The sequence below is a fragment of the Gymnoscopelus microlampas genome (genome assembly GCF_963454915.1).
Source record: "Gymnoscopelus microlampas genome assembly, chromosome: 13".
NCBI lineage: Eukaryota > Metazoa > Chordata > Actinopteri > Myctophiformes > Myctophidae > Gymnoscopelus > Gymnoscopelus microlampas.
In genome coordinates this window covers 8,301,243-8,328,552 of record NC_139950.1, presented here as the reverse complement: position 1 = coordinate 8,328,552, position 27,310 = coordinate 8,301,243, and the positions used below count along the sequence as shown (strand labels likewise).

At 42.1% G+C, this 27,310-nt stretch overlaps 3 protein-coding genes across 3 annotated transcripts in view; all 3 read left to right on the top strand.

Moving 5' to 3' along the window:
• The window catches only part of LOC311058514 (free fatty acid receptor 4-like), a gene marked incomplete at both ends in the record, with an annotated part of 3,759 nt that extends 1,674 nt beyond the window's left edge, over nucleotides 1-2,085 (top strand). The window contains 2 exons of the mRNA XM_084075975.1: nucleotides 418-627; nucleotides 1,741-2,085. Coding sequence (XP_083932101.1) covers nucleotides 418-627; nucleotides 1,741-2,085 — 555 coding nt within the window. The remainder of the gene's footprint in view (nucleotides 1-417; nucleotides 628-1,740) is intronic.
• Nucleotides 1-27,310, top strand: part of LOC311058907 (myoferlin-like) — a gene marked incomplete at its 5' end in the record, with an annotated part of 235,365 nt that overhangs the window by 163,148 nt on the left and 44,907 nt on the right. The gene's annotated exons all lie outside the window — the stretch shown is intronic.
• LOC311058191 (cone cGMP-specific 3',5'-cyclic phosphodiesterase subunit alpha'-like) lies at nucleotides 1,976-27,310 on the top strand (the record flags this gene model as incomplete). The annotated part of the gene is made up of 24 exons (XM_084075555.1): nucleotides 1,976-2,077; nucleotides 4,379-4,504; nucleotides 5,065-5,412; nucleotides 7,462-7,614; nucleotides 10,090-10,179; nucleotides 10,829-10,969; nucleotides 11,208-11,282; nucleotides 14,881-14,948; nucleotides 15,083-15,149; nucleotides 15,505-15,552; nucleotides 16,029-16,178; nucleotides 17,391-17,534; nucleotides 17,687-17,752; nucleotides 18,760-18,906; nucleotides 19,985-20,092; nucleotides 21,470-21,579; nucleotides 22,539-22,626; nucleotides 23,438-23,538; nucleotides 23,683-23,790; nucleotides 24,461-24,524; nucleotides 25,886-25,960; nucleotides 26,064-26,147; nucleotides 26,568-26,721; nucleotides 27,273-27,310. The coding sequence occupies exons 2-24, from the start codon at nucleotides 4,385-4,387 to the stop codon at nucleotides 27,308-27,310; spliced, it is 2,547 nt and encodes an 848-aa protein (XP_083931681.1). The 5' UTR covers nucleotides 1,976-2,077; nucleotides 4,379-4,384.

Genomic DNA, 27,310 nt, shown 5'->3' with positions numbered 1-27,310 from the left:
TGTACTTAAGTACAGTACTTGAGTAAATGTACTTAGTTACTTTACACCACTGGAAATAGTACAGCTGTGTGTTAAACAGCCTTTTATAAATGTTTAAGACACAGTCATAAAAGATCTCTGTGTGTGGCTCCATTGGGTAAGACATGTCTCACCATGTCTTTTGTTTTCATCAAATGCTGTCACTAATAATAATAATAATGGATTTTATTTATAACGCACTTTACATTTACAAGAAATCTCAAAGTGCTTACAGAAGGCAATTGCATAAAAACAGAAACATCACACCAATAAAAGAAAACAACAACTAAGAAACTGAAACAAAACAATTAAAACATGGGGGCATAAAGCCTAGAGGTAAAACCAGCTAAAAAAATGCTTTGCTAAAAAGGTAGGTCTTTAATCCTCTCTTTAAAGCAGTCGACCGACAGTCAGTTCCACAGTTCGGGGGCGACCGAGCAGAAAGCCCGGTCGCCCATAGTGCATAGATTGGCCTTGCGGGTGTTGAGGAGGTTGGTGTTTGAAGAGCGGAGGTTGCGGGTCGAGGGTTGTAGGGAGACTACTGTGTCAGCAGGGATTGGTATTGGGTCCGGAAAGCAACGGGAAGCCAGTGGAGTGAACGGAGGATGGGTGTGATGTGTTCATGTTTGCTCACTCTCATCAGGAGCCTAGCAGCGCTGTTCTGAATATACCGGAGCCTTTGAAGGCTCTTGCTAGGGATCCCGATGAGAAGTGCGTTACTATGTCAACTGCCTGTGTTGTGTAAGGTGTTTATGTTATCGCCTAAAGAACATGATAGCACTGAATGTGCCAACATTTATTCAGAACATTAAGTCAATGATTGACGCCATCCCTACTGTCCGATAAGACCTTAATGTCCATGACATCACCACCACCGAAAATATATTTCCGGATAGATAACGCCGGCAACGTCACATTGGAGCAGTGTTGTTCATTAACCTTATTTCTGGAAGAGCAGTACACTTATGATAATCGTTATTGACTATTAGAAATACAGTATATAATTGTATTCTAAACATCCACAGGTTGACAAACTAGACAGTTAATGTTCTCGACACTATTTTATGTTGCGTGTCTAGACATTCTATTCGGGAATACCACTCCACACGTTTGTTTACAAACATTCAATCTGGGAACCCATTCGGTTAATCCATTAAGACCTGGAACGCATCTGTGTCACTTTTTGATTTGAGCTAAAAAGCATTATTTTACACTTTGGCTATTCAAAAATAGCAGATATACAAGCTCATAGCACGGCACCGAGTGCCGCGCTATGAGCTTGTAGATCTGCTATTTTTGTTTAATCGTGCAAATGTGTGCAAATCTTTGAATATATATTGTTTTAAAGCAAACATTTTTAACTGAATCTTAGTCTTGAGTCCCTGGAACAAAAACAAAAATAATACATAATTTTGGGGGTCCTTGACGTTTGAGAACTACTGATATAGAAACATACGTTTTTTCAGAATACTGTTGGGATTTAGAAGACATTTGTAGAATCGGTTTCAGGTCTTAATGGGCTAAAAGGGTAATGTCTTTGTTTTTGCCTCTGGGGGCACCACCTCCTTTTTGGTGTAAAACAGGAACTCGGTTCGGCTCCTCCTCTTTCTTAGTCCACTTCCTCCCGGGTGCTTCCGCGTTTCTTCCTACTAACAACAACACTACACGTTTAAGGCAGTGGTGCTGAGATTAACAAACGTTCCGATGTGGTCTTAATTGCAGATTACCAAATGCTCCAGGCGGCGGCTCTGGTCCCGAGTCGTCCCCCCGTCCTCCTCTCTGACACAGTACGCCGTCTCCCGCCAGGACATGAAGCTCTTCCGTACGCTCGCCGTCCTCGTGCTCTCGTTCCTCCTCATGTGGAGTCCCATTTTCATCACCAACTTGCTCCTGCTGGCCAGGAACGTCCGCGATGGCCACCTGCACGTCTCCTCCAACCTGTTCTTCTGGGTGCTGACCTTCACCCTGACCAACTCGGCCCTCAACCCCATCCTCTACTCCGTCTTCCAGTTCAAGAACGGCTGGCGCAGGCTCTGCTTTGGCTCCGCTGTAGCGCCCGGTACTTAAAGGGGCTACACCATGAATTAAAAAAATATATATTATATATAAATATTGCCCCCTAATACGTTTTAAACAGGTTGTAAGCCTAAAAAACATCCAGATATTTTTTCTCACAATCTGACTGTCTGTCATTCCAAGCTTTTTCAGCTGCAATACCAAAACGTCCTATTGGGCAGGGGGGAGCTACTGAGCAATTCTGTCTGGCCATCATCAATGCAAAATCAGGGCAAGTGACATCACTTGCCCTGCCATTCTGAAATGGCCTGTTCAGACACGCCCATTCAGGAAATCCATGAAATGAGCATGAATGACTGAATGTTAAAAAAAAAAAAAAATTTGGGTACAAGAGACACTGGGGAGCCCAAAAAATACTAAAAACCTAAAAAAAAATGAAATTCATGGTGTAGCCCCTTTAAATACCAAGAGCAGCGGGTTCTCTAAGTGGGGTCCCGGGACGCGGAGGAGAGAACACGCCCCCCAGCGCCCACAGCGTCCCCGGCGGGAATCGAACCCAGGACCTTCTAGCTATGAGGCGACAGCGCTTAACAGAGTATTTCTACATTGCAGTATTGATACTTTTACTTAAGTGAGAAATATGAGTACTTTTTTCCACCACTGCCCATGTGTTTCATCTACCCATGGAAAGACTAATTATAATATGTTGTGGTAGAACATGTAGATATGAGGGTTGTCATGTGCTACGTATTTAGAAGTATGATTTGTGAAATGTTCCCTCTAAATAACTCAAAACAACCAATCTATTAGTCAAATAATCAAGTACCGTACACCTGTACGATCATCAGCAATGGCTCATGTGATACTGAGGGAACTTGTTGGGATAATCTGATTTGTTTAGTGACAACAAATGGTGTGGTTGCCAACAGAGAGAATTAAACCTAGAGCAGTGATTAATCCTAATTAGTCTCATCCGTGGATATACGCAGCCACCATTCAACTAAGTTACAGTAGACAGTGGCCCAGCAAAGCCAAGCTTCTATAAGGAAAACAAACATCTCCTTTTGGAGCAGTGACTTTTTGTCCAGTTCTAAAAATTAGACCCCACCACCACAACCTGCCCGCATTCACACCGAGCTGTCCTTCTGTCTAACTGGAGTGTGTTCGCCTCAGGTGGTCCGGTGTCACCATCATTAGATTAACACTCTGGTAGGCCTTTGTTCTCTGCGTATTGACCTCTCACTGTAGACACACAGCTTGCAAACACTTTCTTAGATAGATAGCAGTGGTGGAGAAAGTACTCACATTTTTTAATTAAGTAAAAGTATCAATACTGCAATGTAGAAATACTATTGCAAGTAAAAGTCTGGAATTACAAAATTTGCTAAATTCAAAAGTACAAAAGCATTGACATCAAAATGTACTTAAAGACAGGACGCATCCAGATAGGAGTAGAGAGATATACATTTAAGCCTCAAGAGTCAAAAGAAAGAAGCAAATCGCAGTCGCGTGAGGGTCTCTTTGCTAGGTCCTACGGTAGATCACATTTCTCATCTTCATACAAAGCCTCTCAGACTCAATAAGGCAGTTAAACACAGCATTTATCATGCAGGGCCGCACCTCCCCTGACCCTCTTTGAAGGGATTTATTTTTATGGTATTATCCTTATCCTCCTAAAATTCATACAGAGTCGATGTACACCAAATGTCATACGCCAGTCCATAAAACCGCACGAATCAACACCGGTGTCAGACAGTGTATAGCAGACACTGTAGCATACATGTAGCCTACATGTACGTATGTATCTATTCATTATAATATTTCATGTTTATGCACGTGTGTGTGTGTGTGTGTGTGGCTTAAGGAGACCCCACCCCCAACTCTTGTGACACTTAAAGCCTGTGACATCTATTCTACAAGCCCCAGGTCAGAGGTGCCATAACTCATGCATGTCATCATTACCGTTGATGGGATTGTCGCCCTGAAATGACAAAGTGGGCTGGATGGATTTACAAGTTAAGAAAGCTCAGGAGGCTTATTATGACTTATTGCGTCAGAGTCATTATAGAACGCAGGGGGATCCCCTTACTCTGTAAGCCACTCACTATACCTTCTGTTATACCAGGCCGGGAGTGAAGGGAGCTGGTAGCTGCAGCTCGCGTTTGCTCAGAGAGAAGACACGGCGGGGAGGGATGCCTCGATAAGTGTCTCCTCTCGCAAATAACGTCTTGTGGATTAGACCGCCGCCCGCCGCACACGCGCGTTCTTTTCCTCCAGTTACTGTACCCTGACACACACAGGGTGGCACGGGGATTACATATCGTTCACACGAACCCCCTTTTAGGCAGAGATGGCGGATAAGGACAGCTGCGAGAAGTTCTTGGACAACAACCCGCAGTTCGCCAAGGAATACTACGAGAAGAAAGTGAAGCCGGAGGTGATCACCGCCGCGTTCAACAACCAGGTCCAGGTCAGTGTTGATTTTGTTTGACTAAAAACGATGACGAAAAATGTTTCGTCGACTACTTTTTATCACTGCCGAAAACTGAATAAAAACTAAGCCATGAAAACTAAAGACAAAATATTTTTACAATTTCGTCGTCAAATAAAAACTAGACTAAAATGTTTGTGAGGGACGAGTGGAGAAGAGATCCAGTAGAACTAAAAGACAAGTAATTTTATGTTTGGTTGCGCTCGGGTGTTGCGCTCTGAAAATAGTAGATCTTCAAGCTCACAACGTGTTGCAGCGCGACGCGTTGTGAGCTTGTAGATCTACTATTTTCAGCACGCAACCAAGTGTAAAATCAGCCATTACGACGCCATCAAGGGACCGCCAAAAATACATTTTAGTCGACTAAATCAACTGTAGATTTAGTCGACTAAAATCTTAGGATATTTAGTCGACTAAAACTATAGACAAAAACTTAAACATTTCAGATGACTAAAATATGACTGAAACCGAATGGCGTTTTATTCAAATGACCAAAACTAAATCAAAATTTGCTGTCAAAAATCCACACTTGGTTCCAGGTGAAGGACGCCGCCTCCTACAAGGATGCCACCAGCCTCCAGGAGGCCGAGTTCATGTTCGAGCTGGTCAAGGAGATGCAGGGCAACCCCCCCTTTGAGAAAGGCCTGCACAAGGTGCTCCAGAGGATCGCCGGGCTGATCCAGGCCGACCGCTGCAGCTACTTTGCCTGCCGGTCCCGCAACGGCTCCCCGGAGCTGTCCACCGTCCTCTTCGACGTGACGCCCACCGCTCCGCTGGAGAAGTGCCTGGTGAGCCCCAGCGTGGAGATCGTGTTCCCCACCGACACGGGGATCGTGGGGTGGACGGCGCACTCCAAGAAACCCCAAAACGTCGCCGACGTCAAGAAGGTGAGCTGATACACTCGGTGTACTGTATGTCACAGGTTAACCCATTGAGACCTGAAGCCGGTTCTACGTGTCTCCTAAATCTCAACAGTTTTCTGAAAAACGTATGTTTCTATATCAGTGGGGCTCAATCTTTTTCATGTCAAGGACCCCCAAAATTATATGCATTTGGCCGCGGACCCCCATCAAAATATTTTGTTCCAGGGACCCCCAGAAGCAAAGATTTGAGTTAAAAATGTTCGCTTTAAAAACACATTTTCAAGATTTTTCAAAATATCTGCTATTTTTGAATAGCCCAAAGTGTAAAATAATGATTTTTAGCTCAAATCTAAAAATGACACAGTTCCAGGTCTTAATGGGTTAATAAGCAGTGGTGGAAAAAGTGTACTCAAATGTTTTACTTAAGTAAAAGTGTTAATATTGCAATGTGTAAATACGTTGCAAGTGAAAGTCTGGAATTAAACATGTACTTGAGTAAAAGTGCGAAAGTATTGGTGTCAAAATATACTTAAAGTACAGAAGTAAAAGTGCTCATTGTGCAGAATGTCCCATTTCACAAGTTCAAAATGTATTCAAATCTTTTGAAAATAGCTGATCTACAAGCTCACAATGCGTCGCACCGTGACGCATTGTGAGCTTGTAGATCTGCTATTTTCAAACGGCCAAAATATATATACAGTAGGGCTGAAGTGGTTAATGTATGTTTTGTGATGATAATTTAAATATGCAAAGTAACTAGTTACTAAAGTTTTCAAATCATTGTAGTGGAGTAAAAGTACAATATTTGCCTCTGAGATGTTGTGGAGTCGAAGTATTGAGGTATTGAAAATGGGAAATACTCCAGTAAAGTAAAAAATCCTCAAAAGTGTTACTTTACACCACTGATGCTAAGGTTACAAATGTAGCAAGATGCCAACATCGCTGCAGCAGGTGAGTCAAGATGGCATCATCTTTTGTATTCTATCTCATTAAAACTCCTAATGCTCTCTGTGAGCTCCTGCGAGATGCTCCAATGCATGCCCACTGTTTAAGTATTCTTACCTTAGTTAGTTACTTTTCATACCTGGTTTACAGTATAGCACAATATTACATTATGATCCTGGGTACAACAGTGAAGAGTAAAAAGTCTGTACTGTCATCATAAGTTACAGCATTCCCATTTGATCTGGAGGGCAGAAAATGATGCAGTTTACTTTGTAATTCCAAATCCATGTCATTGATCGGTGCTTTGTAGCATATTTTAGCATGCTGGTTAGATGATAACAGTAGTATATGAATACAGCTGTTGATCTGCTCTATGATCTGTATAAACAGAGCTTTGTGCAGCAGTATTACTAAGGTCTTTCAGGTCATTTATCTGTGTGACCGGCTACATTAACCAACAATCACTGGATTGCTTTTATTTCACTTTTTTTTTTTAAACCCTCTCTAAAACACAAAAAATGTCCTGGTTTTCAGCATTCACTACCAAATTGTCCCGGTTTTCACCACAGTTATAATGATAACACACTTTTTTTTCCTTTAACATTTTTTTGGGGGGCTTTTTATGTCTTTATTGTAGAGAGCGATAGGGAAAAGTAGGCTGACAGGAAATGGGGAGAGATGGGGGGGGGGGGGGGGGGGAACGCGAGTCGAACCCGCGGACAGCTGTCAGGCTGGCATCGCAGCCTTTAGGGTGCCTGGACCGGCACGCTACGGCCCAGTCCCGATAACACTCGTTTTGAGTGCTTACATGGATGTTTGTCATGCTCTGTTCTGTAGAAAGGTGCCGTCACTATATTAAGTGCTAAAATAATTGAGGGGGGGGGTTTAAGTGATTAAGGGTCTGTTTTTTATTTTTGTATATATGCTCACCGTGTGTGTGTGTGTGTGTGTGTGTGTGTGTGTGTGTGTGTGTGTGTGTGTGTGTGTGTGTGTGTGTGTGTGTGTGTGTGTGTGTGTGTGTGTGTGTGTGTGTGTGTGTGTGTGTGTGTGTGTGTGTGTGTGTGTGTGTGTGTGTGTGTGTGTGTGTGTGTGTGTGTGTCTGTGTGTGTGTTCTGCTGACAATTCCAGGACTCCCACTTCAGTGACTTTGTGGACAAGCAGACCAAGTACACCACTAAGTGCATCCTCACCGCCCCCGTGATGCATAACAAGGAGCCCATCGGTGTGGTCATGGCGCTCAACAAGCAGGGCGCCGACGAGTTCTCAAAGAGCGACCAGGAGGTGAGAGGATTCTGTTGGTTCTACCCTTTAACAACATGTGTCTGCATGGCCTACATGACCTCTGTAATAGGCTCTATGCACAGCAGCCATATTGTGAAGACATTCACAGGTGTTACCAATGATACTAATTAGGGTATTGATATTGTTGACTCACTGGAAACACTCTGCTACACCAGTGGGTCTAGAATGTGTGTCCAGGGACCCTCATGGTTCCTTAAAGGGTTTCCAAATGGCCCCTTATGAGTGTGTAACTCTTAACATTTGTACACTCTCAGAGTTATGGGGGTTGTGGAAATTGAAATATCTGAGAACCACTGTGCTACACTAAATGGAACAGAGCCTTCATTAGTATCATTGGTAACACCTGTGAAGGAAGTGATAATATGGCTGCTGTGCAATGTGTGCATAGAGCCTATGACAAATAAGGTCAGGGGAATAGTCAAGTTGTGTCAAGTCATTCTTATTTACAGTGGTGGAAAAAGTACTCAAATTCTTTACTTAAGTAAAAGTACCAATACTGCTATATGGAAATACTCTGTTGCAAGTAAAAGTCCAGAATTCAAAATGTACTTGTACAAAAGTGTTGGCATGAAAATGTACCAAAAGTAAAAGTACTCAAATATTTGAAAAGTAGCCGATCTACAAGCGATGCGACGCGTTGTGAGCTTGTAGATTGGCTATTTTCAAATAGCCTAGGTATAAAATAGGGCTAAAGTGGTTAATGTATGTTTTATGATATCATAATTTATATCTGAGAATTAACCTGTAAGTAAAGTTTTCAAATAAATGTAGTTGAGTAAAAGTACAACATTTGTCTTTGAGATGTAGTGGAGTAGAAGTAAAAGTATTGGAAATTGGAAATACTCAAGTAAAGTACAAAGACCTCAAAATTGTACTTAAGTACAGTACTTAAGTAAATGTACTTTACTTGTACTTGGTTACTTTCCACCACTACTTATTTATATAGAACATTTAAAAACAACAGCCGTTTACCCAAAGCCAAAGGGCTTTGGGTAAACGGCTGTAAACGGAGGTTCCTGGGGGCCCTCATGCAAAATGAATCAACACTTTAACGCTTTATACATTGGCTTTGAAAATAGTCAACCTACCTACAAGCTCACGAGGCTCTATGCACAGCAGCCATTTTGGAGAAAAATTGGGCCTCTTCTGACTTCCTTCACAGGTGTTACCAATGATACTAATGAAGGCTCTGTTCCATTCTGGTCAAACAGAGTCAGGGTGCTGATATTGTGCATGTTGGCTCACTAGAAATACTAGTGGGTCTCAAAGTGTGGTCCAGGGACCCTCATGGTTCCTTGAGAGGGTGTAACTCTGAGAGTGTACAAATGGAACCAAATGGACCCTCCCGGGTCCATTTGGTTCCATGTGTACACTCTCAGAGTTATGGGGTCCTTGAAATTAAAAAGTTTGAGAACCACTGTGCTACACTAAATGCTATTTTTGAAAAATTGTGAAAATGTGTGCAAAATCTTTGAATATAATATTTTTAAAAGTGAACATTTGTAAAACATTTTGTGGCAGGGACCCCCACCAGAAGCAAAGATTTGAGTTACAAATGTCCGCTTAAAAATATATATATTCAAAGATTTGCGCAACTTTTCACAATAAAAAAAAAATGCAGATCTACAAACACTCGGTGCCGCACTATGAGCTTGTAGATCTGCTATTTTTGCCGGATTGAACGGGTTAACCCACCGGCTTCCTGCCTCTGACCCATACGATTAACTCAGTGATTGGGGTCATTGTTATGACCATCCATTCATAATCCTGTTACTTCCTCTTTGTGGTACAGGCCAGTAAGGGGTTAAACTTAAGAACTACATCAGTGGTTCTCAAATGTTTTCTTTTTAATGAACTTCAAGGACCACAAGTTTGGTATGCAATTAGGCCACGGACCCCCATAACTCTGAAAGTGTGCAAATGGAACCAAATGGACCCATAAGGGTCCATTTGGTTCCATTTGTACACTCTCAGTTACAGACCCATAAGGGTCCATTTGGTTCCATTTGTACACTCTCAGAGTTACAGACCCATAAGGGTCCATTTGGTTCCATTTGTACACTCTGAGTTACAGACCCATAAGGGTCCATTTGGTTCCATTTGTACACTCTCAGAGTATACAGATCATCTGATCCATTTGGTTCTACTTAACTATCAATAATGTTGCTTGGAACCCCCTCAAAGACCCCTGGACTTTGGGAACCGCTGAACTATATCAATGGTTTCAATAATCACCGAAATAAAAACATAACATATGTTGTTCCAGGATTTGCAAAAATGTTCACGATTTTTCAAAAATAGCAGATCTACAAGCTCATAGCGCGGCACCCTATGAGCTTGTAGATCTGCTATTTTTGAACAGCCAAAGAGATCTAAAACGACAGAGATGCGTTCCCAGATTGAATTGAAGTGATAAACCAACCTGATTTTCTTTCTCTCCTGAATCTATTGCAGCTCTTCAACAAATATTTGAACTTTGCTGGCGTGATGATCCTCCAGGCCTACACTACATACATGTGGGACGTAGAGTCCAGGAGAAGCCAGGTAAAGCAAATAAAAGATCAGACACACACCCCCCCCCTCCCCTCCTATATAAGTTCGAACTCCATGTTAACCATGTTGGACTCTTTGAAAACACACGTCCCTGCTTCTAGTGACTGATATTGTCCTTCTAATGCGTTAGGTTAGGGGACCGTAATTGTTCAATTGCTTTTTTCCCCCCCATTTTACTTTATTTGTTTCAATTGTGTTTGTTTGTTTTAAAGCCAAAATTGATGTTAAAATGAGTATGACCCCAGTCAAATACCCCTTTAAAAAGGGATAGTTCACTCCCAAAATGACTTTTTCTTCCCTATAGATTACACACCCCATGGAGACTTGAATTCATGGAGATCTTTTAGTTTTTGTCGCATTCCTAAGCTAATAATTTGATGACCGGCGGTGGCTCCGGTAGGAGACACAAAGTTTGACTTTGAGTCTCCTACCAGAGACATTAGCATCTTTCCACCGGTCATCAAATTATGGGCTTAGGAATGCGACAAAAACAAAAAAAATCTCCATGAATTCAAGGCTTCATGGGGCAATTGGGGATAGAAAATAAGATTATTTTTAGGTGAACTATCCCTAAGTATTTGCTTTTTGGCCAACAAAAATGTTTTGGTGTTTCAACCCGCGATTCTTTCCCTTGCCGTAGGTGTTGCTGTGGTCGGCCAGCAAGGTGTTTGAGGAGCTGACGGACATCGAGAGACAGTTTCACAAGGCTTTGTACACCGTGAGAATATACCTGAAGTGTGAGCGATACTCCGTGGGACTCCTGGACATGACCAAAGAAAAGGTGTCGCGCACAAACATTTTACTTCTGTCTAGTAGTACATATTATACTCTACACAAACATTTTAATAGAGTACTACCGAATAGCCGCTCTACAAGCTCGCATCGCGTCACATCGCGACGCATCGTGAGCTTGTACATCGGCTATTTTTCGCCATTCGGCGTGCACCAAGAGTATTTTAAGTGGTTGATGATATTGCAATGGACGTGGAAATGACGAGTCTCTCCTTTTTGTTTGATAGGAATTCTTTGATGAATGGGCGATCAAACTAGGAGACCAGGAACCCTACAAGGGACCCAAGACGCCTGACGGCAGAGTAAGAACACTGTGTGACATCAGAGTCTGTAGTTACGATGACATCCGGGCCAGGAAGGTTGTTCACGTAGTAGTAGTTCAACCTTTTGTGTAGAGGATAAAAAGGTGAAATCAGCTGCGACAGTGCAGGCGGGGCATCGTTGCTACTGTGGGCCCAGGGGCATACCCGTTTTTGAAGGGCATAAGGGCCAGACTGAAGGGGCACGGAAGCCCCATGGCCTCCATGAAATTCCTGCCTTGCTGATTCCCGCACTACATGACATCACACCACCAGAGTTGCTGTCGGGCAGAAATCACTTATCTCCATATTTCAACTTGTTGTGTTTTTTTTTCGTAAATAGGCTCTATGCACAGCAGCCATATTATCACTTCCTTCACAGGTGTTACCAATGATACTAATGAAGGCTCTGTTCCATTTAGTCTAGCACAGTGGTTTCCATGACCCCCATAACTCTGAGAGTGTACAAATGGAACCAAATGGACCCTTACGGGTCCATTTGGTTCCATTTGTACACTCTCAGAGTTACACACCCGTAAGGGGCCATTTGGAAGCCCATGAGGGTCCCTGGACCCCAACTGTAGACCCACTGGTGTAGCAGAGTGTTTCCAGTGAGCCAACATGCACAACATCAGCACCCTGACTCTGTTTGACCGGAATGGAACAGAGCCTTCATTAGTATCATTGGTAACACCTGTGAATGTCTTCACAATATGGCTGCTGTGAATAGAGCCTATTAGCGCCTTACTTGATCATGCTATCCACAAGTTTCCTAGGGCATGGTGGGCATCACTTCCTGTCGATTTGATCCCTTATACCTGATCAAATCGACAGGAAGTGATGCGCACCATGCCCCAGAAAACGTGTGGATTGCGTCACAAAAAAAGCGCCAAAAGCAGCAGATAAACGTAAGAGACGTTTCAATCTTTTTTTTGTCATTTCCGTTCACATAAATATATCTTAAAATAAATGAATAAAATATATTTGAATTTCCATTTCCGCTAAACGGCAACCTAGATAGGCTTCAACTGATTTCATTTACAGTAGGACTTAGTTACGCCACTACAAAAAAGGAAAAGGACTTTATTTTCTATGCATTTTCAGCGCTTCTGATGTACAGACAGTTTGGCGGAAGAATTTGAAAATTGGGCGAAGCCAACAGTCTGCATGGATTAAAGTTCTCTGGATTTCTCTGGATTCCATAGAAGTCAGCATGTTGCGCACCAAAAATAGCCTATCTACAAGCTCTAAATGTATTGAGAGCTCGTAGATAGGCTAGTTTTGTTCATTATTTTAAGATTAGAGCATTTGTTTAGAAAAACCTTCGCACACCTATAATAACGACTTTAAAAGCAGGTGCGTAGGCAAACAAGTGCACATTGGCCGGGTTTCCCAAAGAGCTCGTGCGTAGAGCATCGTCGCAGGTCCGACGACGGGTCTAACGTGTGACGTCACATGCTTCGCAGTACCTCAGCAGGCACGTAGATTTCAGGTCATGCGTGGCCGTACGCAGCTTGCGCAAGCGTCTCCTACACAGCTGGGACTCGGCCAAACCTACGCTCTACCCTCATTAGTAGCAGGTGGTTGTGCCCCTGCGTGCCATCTAAACTGGCTGCGATTGTGGTAAAAGTACATTCGTGAGACAGAATGCGCGCAGCATACTCCCCGCCCACAGTAGGAGGGGAGTACTGTCCTACGAAGCATTTTGTAACGAGCGCCCTGGGCCGCGTGTAACACCCATCGTTCAATGAAATCTATGAAAAGACCGACACACACACACACACACACACACACACACACACACACACACACACACACACACACACACACACACACACACACACACACGTGTGTATGTGTATGTATATATATATGTATATATATATGTATATATATATATATACATATATATATACATATATATATTACGGCCGGGCCGGGCCGGTGCGTAAAAGGGCGAGCGGCTGCAGTGCTTCGTCCTCTATGCATGAACCCGAAGTTTACAAATCGTACTCTCACGGATGATCCGATCATCTAATAAAAATATTAAGCACATGCCAAGTTAACTAAAGGTATATAAATGATGCTGAGCTAAATATGTTTCCTTAATTTCGAAGTTTTATAGTTAAACGTTATGATGAAAGTGCAGTTCCTCTCACAAAGTGACAGCTGTTGCGCTCGGCGAGCGCAACAGCTCGCCATGTTTATGAATGGTTAAAACATCTTTTGAAAATAGCAGATCTACAAGCTCACAACGTGTCTATTTTCAAAAGATGTTTTAACCATTCATAAACATGGCGAGCTGTTGCGCTCGCCGAGCGCAACAGCTGTCACTTTGTGAGAGGAACTGCACTTTCATCATAACGTTTAACTATAAAACTTCGAAATTAAGGAAACATATTTAGCTCAGCATCATTTATATACCTTTAGTTAACTTGGCATGTGCTTAATATTTTTATTAGATGATCGGATTATCCGTGAGAGTACGATTTGTAAACTTCGGGTTCATGCATAGAGGACGAAGCACTGCAGCCGCTCGCCCTACCCAAAATAACAGATCTGCAAGCTATCAACACGGCATGTCGCAGTGTGTTTGTTGTATATATGTCTGTTTTTTTGGGGAGGCGTCGCCCGTTACGCGTTAAGCTGTCAATCATGCAGGGGGACGCCCCCTCTATCCTCTGAATTTTTTTGAACGGCGAACAATGGCCGCAGTGTTTATTTAAGATCATTGAAATGTCACCTTAAAAAAATGCATTTTAATACATTACAGAATGTACCTATAAAAATGTAAGTGTCCAATTCATATAAAGGTAAGTTAGATAAAGGTGCGACTTTATCTTAGTATTTTTGCAAAATCCTGTATATATAGATATATGTAAGCAAAGGGTGTTTAAACTATAGTAGGATAGCACTACGTAGTTGACGTAGGCTTTACGTAGGCTACGTCCAGGATCTCTTCACGTGCATGCTGCCTCACGAATGTAGTTTTAGCACAGACGAAACGGAACCTACGAAGATGGTGTCTACTGAAGCCAATTTAGATGAGACGTTGGGCACACACAGCTGCTACTAACGAAGATAGTGCGCAGCGAGGTTGCTACTGCGCAGATGCGTGGAGGCACCTACGCAGCTTCTAGGCTACGCAGGAGCTCAAATTCGTTTGGGAAACGCGGCCATTAACATAACATTAATACGCTTGCACACTGCCGAACTGCACGGGAACAACGATTTATTCAAAGAAGCAACATGTCGGTCACTGATAACCTTCTTCAGGCAAGGTTAGAGCATTTGAAGTGGCCGAACTAGCAATTATGTTCAGAAACATCTTCCTCGACATCTTAATAGTCTCGGATATTTCATATAAAAGCAAAGGTTAAAGCCTCAATCTGTGATTTATTCACCTGGTTTGCTGTACAGTATGTAGAACAGCAGGAACAGTGTTACTAAAACGTCATCATTTTACATAGTGTGTTGTTTGTTTAGGAAACGGCGCTAGTGTGGGGAGGGCTCCTTTCACACTGATTCACAAATCGCACAATAGGACATACACACATTTTCAACATTTATAATAATCCGATATATTTTTTAATCTTTTTAGGAAGTCGTCTTCTACAAAATCATTGATTACCTACTGGAAACGGAGAAAGAGGAGATCAAGGTCATCCCGTGAGTAGCATAACATGCTGTATGTTACCGTAGTATAACCGTACACTATCAGATCACACATGAATAGGAAATTCATTGACAGCGGATCTACATCTAAGTACGTGTGTTTCTTTGTGACTTCATCCGTCCCACAGAAACCCTCCTGCTGACCACTGGGCCCTGGTCAGTGGACTACCAACATATGTGGCCGAGCAAGGATTTGTAAGTTCTGCTCTTGTTGTACCCATTGTATTCAAAACGTTGTGTAAAACATTGGTTCTCAAACTTTTTCATGTCAAGGACCCCCAAAATGACATGAATTTGACCGCGGACCACCATCTAAAAACATTTTGTTCCAGGGACCCCCCAGAAGCAAAGAGTTGACTTACAAATGTTCTCTTAAAAAATTATATATTTATGATTTGCATATTGTTCACGTTTTTTCTAAAATAGCAGATCTTATCTGCTATTTTAGAAAATAGCAGATAAGTATATCTGCTATTTTTGAATAAAATAAGATATAAGACACTTCAGGTATATAACTGCAGTGTCCGTCCACCTAATGTCTCCCTCTCAGATCTGCAACATGATGAATGTCGCTGACGACGAGTACTTCACATTTCAGGTGAGATGACTTCCACTGATGTACCATTTTACCATCTAAAAACACTTAACCACATGAACTTGAACTTTACAAAGTATATAAGGCTGTAAAGGGTTCACCCCCAAAAATACTTCTTTTCTATCGATTAATCACCCCACGGAGACTTGAATTCATGGATATGTTTTTTGTCACATTCCTAAGCCAATAATTTGATGACTGGCAGTGGTTCCGGTAGGAGACACAAAGAGTCTCCGTTGTGTCTCCTACCGGTACCGCTGCCTGCCCTACCGGTCCGCTGGTCATCAAATTATTGGCTTAGGAATGCGACAAAAACTAAAAAATATCCATGAATTCAAGTCTCCAAGGGGTGACTAATCGATAGAAAAAAGTATGTTTTTGGGTGAACTATCCCTTTAAGTGGTTATTTGATTCTTACTGAGTCATTATGAGACTTTTAAAGGGTGACAACTTAATGTTTAATTTACTGTGCCTCTCAGAAAGACGCTGTGGATGAGACCGGCTTCAAGATAAAGAACGTCCTTTCTCTGCCCATTGTCAACAAGAAGGAAGAGATAGTCGGCATCGCCACTTTCTTCAACAGGAAAGATGGCAAACCGTTCGAAGACAACGACGAGCAAGTTACAGAAGTATGAATGAACCCAATGTTAAACAATACTATGGCGGTAGTATACACAATATTTGTGTTTCTGACAAAACTATTGTATTGGAATTATACAGCAACGATATACACCCCACCGACTGCAATCATTTAGTTCAGGGGTAGGCAACTTCAGGGGTAGGCAACTATATTTCCACACTCACTCCAGAGGGCCACATTGCATATACTGTTGGGCAGACACGTCTTATCTCCGTATTTTAACTTTCTTCGTGAATTAATGCCGTACCTCGCCATTCTATGTCACACAAAAGTAGCAAAAATAGCAGATCTACAAGCTCAAAACGCCTAACTACGATGCGTTATGAGCTAGTAGTTCTGCTATTTTTGCTATTTTTCTATTGGAATCCTAATAATTTCTTTGTGCTATAAATGCATTTAGTTTTACTTATGTTAACTTTATGAACTTACAAATACATTGGACATAAAAAAGGCAATAGAATGTTTATACTAGTCATTAAAGCTGATTAACTTACTAATTAGACTGAAGTAATTAAAGCGGTTCATGTTTGCATTTTTGTAATTGTAACAGCTGAAATCAATAATATATCAGTATTAACCTGCGGGCCGCATTAAGTGAAGGCGAGGGCCCCCGCGCCACCAGTTGCCCGGTCCTGTGTTTCTTTTACCAGCAGAAAGACTATTGTTCAATCTGTAATAATGTCTGTATTTGACTATGGCGACAGTATATGCATGCTTCACTCTCCACACTGAAGCCTCTAGAGGCAGTCTACCACAGTGCTTTGCGTTTTATTACTGGCGATGATTATCTCACCCATCACTGTATTTTATATGATAAAGTGGGTTGGCCATCTCTCGCAGTTCGTAGAGAGCAACATTGTATTTCATTTATTTATAAGGCCTTGTGTGGTAAACTTCCTTTATACCTATCCTCGCTTGCGATTGGTCTCAATAGAGACATTCAGGGTGCTTCTTGAGGGCACACTACATACAGTAGTGACAGCACCTGTTTCATGTAACACTATGTTAATTGCATCTGTGACATTGTAATGTGATTCAAATGTTTGTTATTGTTTCTCATTAAGTATGTATTTTTGTTATCAGGGCGTCCTTGAAAAAGAGAGCTTGTTCTCAATGGGATTCCCTGAATAAATAAAGGAAGAAGAAACAAAGAAAGTATGATTTAGTTGGATTGTGATGGATTCTGTCCCGGTACTTATAGGCCCTCACCCAGTTTCTGGGCTGGTCCACGCTGTGCTGTGACACGTACGACAAACTGAACAGGACCGAGTGGAGTAAAGACATAACCGCGGAGCAGCTCAACTACCAGAACAAAGCCACCCCAGCAATGGTCCAGGAGATCCTGGTAAGTCCTGTTGCTAATAGTATGTTGCTATATCAGTGGTGCTCCAACTTTTCCATGTCCATTTTGTCCCCCAAAATGATATGCGCCCCCCCCCCCCCGTACTTTTTCCACCACTGGTTAATAGATTCTTCCTATTCTTTTTATTCGTACAGATGACTCAGGAGAAGATGGGCAGTCTTCCAGAGGACTGTGACCAAAAAGAAATGTACAAACTGTTGGTAAGTTCAAAAGTGGTGTAAAGTAAAAAGTGGTGTAAAGTAATTAAGTACATTTACTCAAGTACTGTACTTAAGTACACTTTTGAGGATGCTTTTTACTTTACTGGAGTATTTCCCATTTTCAGTACTTTTTCTTCTACTCCACTCAATCTCAGAGGCAAATATTGTATTTTTACTCCACTACAATTATTTGAAAACATTAGTTTCTACTACTAGTTACTTTTCAGATATCAATTATGATATTATGAAACATAGATTAACCACTTCAGCCCTATTTTATACATAATCTATTTGAAAATAGCCGATCTACAAGCTCACAACGTGTCGCATCGCGATGTGTTGTGAGCTTGTAGATCTGCTATTTTCAAACATTTTAGCACTTTTACTTTTGGTACTTTAAGTACATGTTGATACCAATAGTTTTGTTCTTTTACTCAAGTACATTTTGAATTCTGGACTTTTACTTGTGAGGGCGCGCTCCCACCGCACTTTTATTTTACCTCTGGGGCGGAATCTGCCAATGCTTTGTCAATGTAAATGCGTGGATTCACGCAAGAGCGGATCTTTCTGCATGTCGCGCAGACCTTGCGTTTATCCGCTCTACGCGACTTTTCCATTTGAAGCATATAAATGCTGGAGGCAGGGGCTGCTTTTCCCCCCTCTGTCCAATCGGGTGAGTCGAAGGCGGACCGTGCCAAGACTCAGGAAGCACCATGGTGCCCAAGGCAGAAGCTATGGGCAGAAGGCGGTGCGGGCTACGGGGAGGGTCCTGAAAGTGAGTGACAGGCGCGTCACTCCCGTTTTTTTAGAATCCGCTGGTTGCAAAAAAACTGTGGCCGCGCACAACCTGCGTTTAACAGCAGCCGACCATGTTTTGGTGGGAGCGCGCCCTAACAGAGTATTTCTATATTGCAGTATTTGGTACTTTTACTTAAGTAAAGAATTTGAGTACTTTTTCCACCACTGGAGCTACCGTATAATCAACTGTATGGACCGTCTCTCTCCAGAGGGCCAAAATCCCCGACGCCAAGAAATGTGACTTGCTAGAGTTCCACTTCAGCGACCTGCCCGTGTCAGAGTTTGACCTCATCCAGATGGGGATCCGCTGCTACTTTGAGCTGGGAGTGGTGGAGAAGTTCAAAGTTCCTGCAGAGGTACAGCCCCCCTGTGTGTGTGTGTGTGTGTGTGTGTGTGTGTGTGTGTGTGTGTGTGTGTGTGTGTGTGTGTGTGTGTGTGTGTGTGTGTGTGTGTGTGTGTGTGTTTCGATTCTAAAAACGCCTTCTAAATCCTGACCTAAGTTTAATAGTCAAATATTTATTCCAAAATAAAAAGAAATAATATGTTGCTATACATGTATATAGTATATAGCAATAAGAACCCCAAAAGGGGTTCCTGGATTGAAACGTATAGCTACTTATAGGGGTTTCCGGTCTAAATGGGTTAAGCCATCACAAATTAGTACAGTATATACTGTATACAGTGTTGTTTATTTTATTTATATGTTTATTTGACAGGGACAATACAAAAAAATGCAAAAAAAAATGTATCAAGTTATACATATACAAACCGTTGCATTGTATATGGGGTTTATAGCCGAGGCTATTTTGCGACCCCAGTCACTTGTACACTCTTGGAGTTGAATTAACAACGATGATTTTACTGTGAAGTGCTGACATTATATTTGAATGTAGTATACCTACAGTAGCACAGCAGACGGCTATAGGATTTTAATGTATAGTTTTGACAGTCAACATGCCAGACCAAAGAATATTCAGATTTTCCAGGTGTTGAATGTAATAATGCATTAGACACACTCGTCTCGACAATAGGCTCTATGCACAGCAGCCATAGTATCACTTCCTTCACAGGTGTTACCAATGATACTAATGAAGGCTCTGTTCCATTTAGTGTAGCACAGTGACCCCCATACTCTGAGAGTGTACAAATGGAACCAAATGGGCCCGTAAGGGTCCATTTGGTTCTCAGAGTTCTCAGAGTTACACACCCGTAAGAAGTGTTTCCAGTGAGCCAACATGCACAATATCAGCACCCTGACTCTGTTTGACCAGATTGGAACAGAGCCTTCATTAGTATCATTGGTAACACCTGTGGATTTCTTCACAATATGGCTGCTGTGAATAGAGCCTATTGTGTCATAACAGATTCATGTTGACAACGCTCATTCCGTGTTTTTAATCTAAGGATGATGACGTTTTATTTCCCGCCCCACAGATCTTGACCAGGTGGATGTACACGGTGCGCAGGGGCTACCGTGACATCACCTACCACAACTGGAGGCATGGCTTCAACGTGGGTCAGACCATGTTCACGCTGCTGATGGTGGGTGGGGTCACATCGCCTTTTTTTTACATTTCTTCTCTGTCGGGTGGAAAACCTCATACCATGTCCGAAAACTGTTACTTTTCAGGATTTAAATTCAAAAATAGCAAAAAAGTAGCAGATCAGCAAGCTTGAAGCAAGCTTCGCGCAGCGTTTCAAGCTCGCTGGTCTGCTACTTTTGATTCGTTTGTGTGATGATCAAGTAGGACGAGGAACCAAATGGACCTGTCCATTTGGTTCCATGTGTACACTCTCAGAGTTACAGAGCTGTTTGATTGAATACTTTATTACACAGAAATGTAAACAGCATGGGGTACAGTCAGACATTTGAGCTTAGGTGCTTAAGGGAATATTCAGTGCTTTAAGCACCGCCTCTGGCGGTCATTCGGGACTCATAGAACCGTAGTTACATACATAACTATCGTTTTCAGGGATGTTTTGAAGGAAACCAGTGATCCACATTTATTTTAAGGGATGGGGTCAGGGGCATTCCACACTGGCAGAGCAGTAGAGCAGGTCCATTTGGTTTTTAATAATAATAATAATACATTTTATTTGTAATGCACTTTTCATTCACAAGGAATCTCAGAGTGCCACATGGTAAAACATCATCAATCCTATAAAGTTAAAAAACAGATGTGACTAAACAACAATTCAACACGAAAATGCCCTCTGAAACAAAAATGTTTTCAGGCCTATTTTAAAAGAGTCCAGGGTCTGTGGTGCTCTCAGGTCAATAGGAAGGCTGTTCCACAGGCGTGGCGCTGCCGAGCAGAAGGCCCGGTCACCCATAGTACGTAGATTTGTACCAGGGACTATCAACCAGGGACTATCAATCATTTAGCTGGGGACCCCCTGGAACCCCCTGAATGACCCCTTAGGGTCCCCAGACCCCCCATTGAGAACCAGTGCATTAAACAAGTCAACATTTTGTTTACGGCCTTGCAATTCCCCCCAGATTCTCCCCTGAGCTCCAAGCAGCGCTTGGTTCTTTTATTGTACAGTGACTACCGTTTATTTTGTTTAACAATTTGACAATTCTTTGCACTTTTTCCCCCTTCAAATGTGCTTTATTAGGTGGTTTAGGACGTTTTAATATGCAATATTATTATTATTATCATTTCCCTATGCACAATTATAAATAATTGTGTTACCCAAGGCAATGGCTTGTCATGAATCTAATAGTATTTCTATTGATGTCAAATCTTGCTGGCTGGGTGCAATGGTTTAAGTGTTTTTGACCGAAACAGAGGGCACCATGTTTAGGGCCCACCATGTTTAGGGCCCCCAAAAACCATCTGAAGACACTGGCGGGGCTTCAGAAGGAATTGCCAGTTCTATTTCTGACATTCTGCCCGTCTCTCTGTCCTCCTACAGACAGGTAAACTGAAGAAGTACTACTCTGACCTGGAGGCCTTCGCCATGGTCTCCGCTGGATTCTGCCACGATATCGACCACAGAGGAACCAACAATCTCTACCAGACAAAGTAAGAGCCAGTATTTTTTATCATTTTCAGACGGAAAAATATTACCCCAGGGTCCCCCAGGGCTCTGCTCTTGCCCTTCCTTCTAATTTTCCCTATACGCCAAATGTCTTTGATCTACAAGCTCACAACATGTTGCCTTGCCGTTGTGAGCTTGTAGATCGGCTATTGTTGCAGAATGTTTGCCCAATTATAACATGCGCAGAGTAATCAAATCAAACTTTATAAAGCACATTTAAAACAATCAAAGTGCTGTACAAGATCAAAACAGGACATCAACATATGCTGTACAAGTGACACGTGTGCTCATATACGCACAAAACGCATACAAAGTTAAAATAAATTAGATAGACTCAAATGTAGACTCAAATGTGATTAAAAGCCAGGTAGAGCAAGGGGGTTTTAAGTTCAGGATTTAAAACCTTGATGGACTGGGCATATCTGATGGGGAAGGGACGCTAGGGTTCATGTGGTTCATTGACATGGAGCGATTAAATATTTTTATATATTTATTTATATTTTATATATAATATTTTTATTTTTGGGGGACGTTTGCTGTTGTGCAAAACGTAGTTGTAAAGCAGGGGTCTTCAACGTTTTTCAGTCCAAGGACCCCTTAATGTGAGAGAAAGATGAAGCAGGGACCCCCACTACATAATCGGATTCAAGTTAAATGTGTGTTTTCAGACATTTAACCACTTGAACTCTTAAGACTTTGTAAACCTTTGGCTCTGTATTGGTCTGCTTTTTTACCCCTCTACACCAAACCTCTTTGCCGAAAATAGCAGATCTACTGCGACGCGTTGTGAGCTTGTAGATCTGCTATTTTCGGCTAATGTGCCCCCCAGAATAGGGATGAGAGTGTTAATGTTAATGTAAAAACACACAATGATTCGGCTCTGAGGACCCCCCTGTTGAAGACCCTTGTTTAAAGTACGCTGTCTATTGTTGTTCTCTTGCAGGAGTATGTCACCACTGGCCAAGCTGCACAGCTCCTCTATCATGGAGAGACACCACCTGGAGTTCAGCAAGACCCTCATGGCAGACGAGGTGGGTTTCATTCAGACTATCGCACAATGGAGAACCCATCTTCAATGCTAACAGTGGTGGGAAAAGTACTTTTTTTTTAGCTAAGAAAAACATCTATAATGGTAGAAATACTCTGTTACAAGTAAAAGTCCGGAATTCTAAATTAAATAAAGTACAAAAGTATTGGTATCAAAATGTACTTAAAGTACCAAAAGTAGAAAGTACTCATTATATAGAATGTCCCATTTCACAAGTTTTCAAATATGTAAAATGTATAAAAAATCTTCTGAAAATAGCCGAAGCTCACAATGCGTCGCGATGTGAGCTTGTAGATCGGCTATTTTCAGAAGATTCATTTTCAAATGGCTGAAATGGGTATGTTTTGTAATAATAATCAAAATCTACAAAGTAACTAGTTTTCAAATAATTGTAGTGGAGTAAAAGTACAATATTTGCCTCTGAGATGTAGTGGAGTACAAGCAAATTTGAAATACTCCAGTAAATTAAACAATACCTCAAAATTGTACTTAAGTACAGTAGTTGAGTAAATGTATTTTATACCACTGCATGCCATTAGCATGAACGTCAGTCGACAGTCAAACAAGTGAAAACAAACATACATACATACTCGGCAATACAAGCTTGACATAAAAAAGAGCTTACAGTACCTTTCTGCATTGCTCGTTTTGGGTGAATGTTTTTTTGTTGTTTTTTTCCTGAAATGTTTTCTCAATTTTATCATTTTTTCATCACAAAATGTTTTCTTTCTATGTTATTTAGACAGCATTCAAGTGGATCACGATACTAACATGGCACTATCATTGCTCCACAGGATATTAACATCTTCCAGAGCCTTCAGAAGCGCCAGTTTGAGACGGTGCAGCATCTGTTTGAAGTGTGCATTATTGCCACCGATCTGGCACTCTACTTCAAGTAAGAAACTTGTGTTTGCCTTGCTTAATGTAAGTCGCTCTGGATCAGTTTACAGTTTGCGTCAGACTACGCATCTGCACAAGAACTTCATGTTCTGAAAGACAAACTAATGTCCCACGCCTTCCGCTTTGTCGCATCTTTCAGGAAGAGAACGATGTTCCAGAAGATCGTGGAGCAGACGGAGCCGATGACGGATGAGAAGGCGAAAACAGACTACGTTGCCAACAATGCAACCAGGAAGGAAATTATCATGTAAATACATGATCTTTAATTCAAAGATTTCAAAGAGACTTCATTTGTCACATGCTCATACTCATTTGCCAGTGGTTCTCAAATGTTTTCATGACAATGACCCCCCCTCCCCAATTAATATGGACTGTATTTGGCAGTGGACCCCCCCATCTGAAAATATTTTGAGCCAGGGACCCACATACAAGTTTTGTTGTAAAAATATATATTTAAAAAAAAATCCAAATTATATTTGGAATATTCCAAATGGCAGATCCATAAGCAAACATCATTTAGCATCGTTATGAGAATTACTCATATACCCCCCCCCCCACACACACACACAAACACACACACACACACACACACACACACACGCGCATGCCCCCCTCCCTCTTCTTACTTCCGTGTGTTTCGTCATCATCATTCTCTGTTGATGAAAGTATCTGTGTGCATGCAGCAAGTATCTTACTATCACATACTAGACCATGTTCCTTTTACAGTTATTGATGGTATACAGGTACACTCTTTTCTGAGAATCAAGGTAGTCTGTTTAAACAGCATTGTTTATTGTACTAACGGCTGCTAAAGTTATTAAAGTTAGGCCTTTGGGACTCATCTCAGTGGCTGAACATTCCATTGTTGGTGTCACCCAGCGTGTGTTGACCTCTGACCTTGGTTGTGTGCTCCACAGGGCCATGATGATGACCGCCTGTGACTTGTCAGCCATTTGTAAGCCATGGGAGGTCCAGAGCAAGGTGTGTTCAGTGACCACTATGACCACGGTTTGATTTGTAAAAAAAAAAAAAAACCACCAGATGAACAACCAGAGGGAGGGGATATCAAAGCAGAGGCATTGATCCCCCACCCCAAGCAAGTCAAACCCTATGACCCACAAAACTATAATCTATCCTGCACTTTATTTGACAACGTACCCCGTACTGCTTGAAAGTAATACCGCACTTTATACACAACTTACTTTTAGTGTACAAATATATTTTGCCCTCTAAAACGCTGCTATTCTTTTTTGTGCAATAGCATATGAGCCAAGTAAAACATAGTTTCAGTCTTAGCCTTAACCCATTTAGACCTGAGGCCGATTCTAAATCTTGACCTAAGTTTTCTGAAATACTCCATATTTATGAAAAAAATACAAAACAATGATGTTACTATACACTGTACATAGCAACAACAACCCCAAAAGGGGTTCCCGTCTTGAAAGGTATAGTTGCAAATAGGGGTTCCAGCCCTAAATGGGATAAATAGATATACTTTGCACCTTTGTTTCGTACCTCTGTTTTTGTATTCATGCTTTGTTTTCCCTGTGTAATGTAATGTACTCTATTGTTGCTGTTTTTTATGTTTTTTTGTGGGGACTGCAGATGTAATTGTAAATTTAAATTACAATTTAGCATATTTGCTAAATCCAGTGTATTAACATTACTTTGATATGTATTGTTCATTAATATGTGGTGCCCGTCTAAATAAACAAACTATAACCACTAGGACAATATATCTACCTTACAATTGGAATCTGCAGTCATGCGCCAGAATGTTTGTACGTTCGTCGGTTGCATCAGTGTTGCCAGATTGCGCGCGAGCAACAAGCAACCAGCTTCATGCAAAAACACCACGCTGCGCACTGCGCATGCGTGGACGCACTTTCGCTAACCAATTACGCGCCACTTCACGCTTACAACTCCTGGACATGGCAACCCCGGCAACCCCGCCCCCCATCCAAATACTGTCTGTCTGACTCTTTGGGAGGGTTGAACGCAGCGAACGCCGTCTCGCTGGGCTGAGCGGCCTGCTTCATCAATCTGTGCCGTACATTCTGGTCCTGCAAGAGCCTGTGTCAATAGATAGATAGATGAACGGGTGAAATGTGTCCGTCTCTCAGTTTGCTTTCGTTTTCGGTTTGCGTCTCGAAACAAACACTGCTGTTGCTCTCGCTTTTGGTTTGCGTGTCGAAAACGTCTACAGCCCACTACACGAGAGCCTCGCGCCAGCGACTAGACGGAAGGGTCGCGTAGCGACCCGCACCTCTAGTTCTGTAACAATTTCATTGGTAGCCAAACTGTGAGTCACTATATACACATGACAGATGTGTTGGTTCTAGGTGGCTCTGATGGTGGCAGCAGAGTTCTGGGAGCAGGGAGATCTGGAGAGGACCGTTCTGGACCAGCAGCCCATTGTAAGACCATTTCTTTCAGTTTGGTTTGGAGATATTGCATGTGTTGTCAATTTGCTCGTAACCTTTTTTAAAGCAACAATTTCATCCTGTTCTCTCTCCGTAGCCAATGATGGACAGAAACCACGCCGAAGAGCTACCCAAGATGCAGTGCGGTTTCATTGATTTCGTCTGCTCCTTTGTGTACAAGGTACTAAGGAGCTACTTGGAACATTTTAAGAGAGGTCCTTTCGTTTAACTTTAAAAGAGGACAAAGTCTTCTGCACGCTGGTTCTCAGCACCACTTCTTTTTTTTTTGCTGTTCGACGTTTCAATCAAACAATCTTCATCAATCCTAATGAAGATAGTTTGATCAAAGCATCGAACAGCAATAGAAATAAAGGGGAGCTGAGGATCCAGTGTGTGGACTTTATTCTGTTTTCTCAGTTGATCTGCCATTTGTCCAGCATCTCTAGTGCATAGGATGTGCATGTGCCATCTCTCTGTGCTTTCCGTTCGATTTACGAGTGAAATATCTCATGCAATCGCTCTCCTTCTCTTTCCCCCACCTCTTTTCCTTCCCTGGTTCGGTGTGCGTTTGCGCGTGTGTGTGTGTGTGTGCCGCACGCAGGAGTTTTCTAGGTTCCACAAGGAGATCACGCCCATGTTTGATGGGTTGAATAACAACAGAAAAGAGTGGAGAGCGCTGGCTGATGTTTACGAGGCCAAGATGAAGGCCATCGAAGACGAGAAGAAAAAACTGGAAGGCGGCGGCGCAGACGGAGGTACGTGACGGTCTACAAGCGTGCCGCTCTACAAGCTCACAGAGCGCCACATCGTGCCGCGCTGTGAGCTTGCAGATCTGCTATTTGGGTGGGTTAACCACTAACTGCTCCCCGACTAATAGTGCTCACTGGCACTGCTCCTAATAGTTAGGATGGGTAAATGCAGGACAAATCTCACGTATGTGCAAATATGCAGTGACAAAAATACCCCAAAAGCAGTGTGGTCATATGTATTATTATTATAAAAAATGGAAACAATTTGAAAAAAAAAAAAAGGTTCACAGAACCTATGGCGGTCCTCCATTTGGGATGGTATATCCGGAATGGTTTTCAGAGCAGTGAGCGTTAGGTGTGTTACCGTTGGTTTTCACCGCCGTTCAACCCACCCCGTTAAATGGATTTAGATGTCACCAGCAGTAGGCAGAGATCTCGTGATAGTCTGGCTACGCGAGAACTAGTGCCAGTGTAAATTAAAGAACACCTTTGTCACATTACTCCTGTATTGTTCTGTACATCCCTTAAAAAAATCCTTCTCTCTTTTTTTTTTATAGATGAGGGAGGGAAGTCGAAGACGTGCGTTATCTGCTAG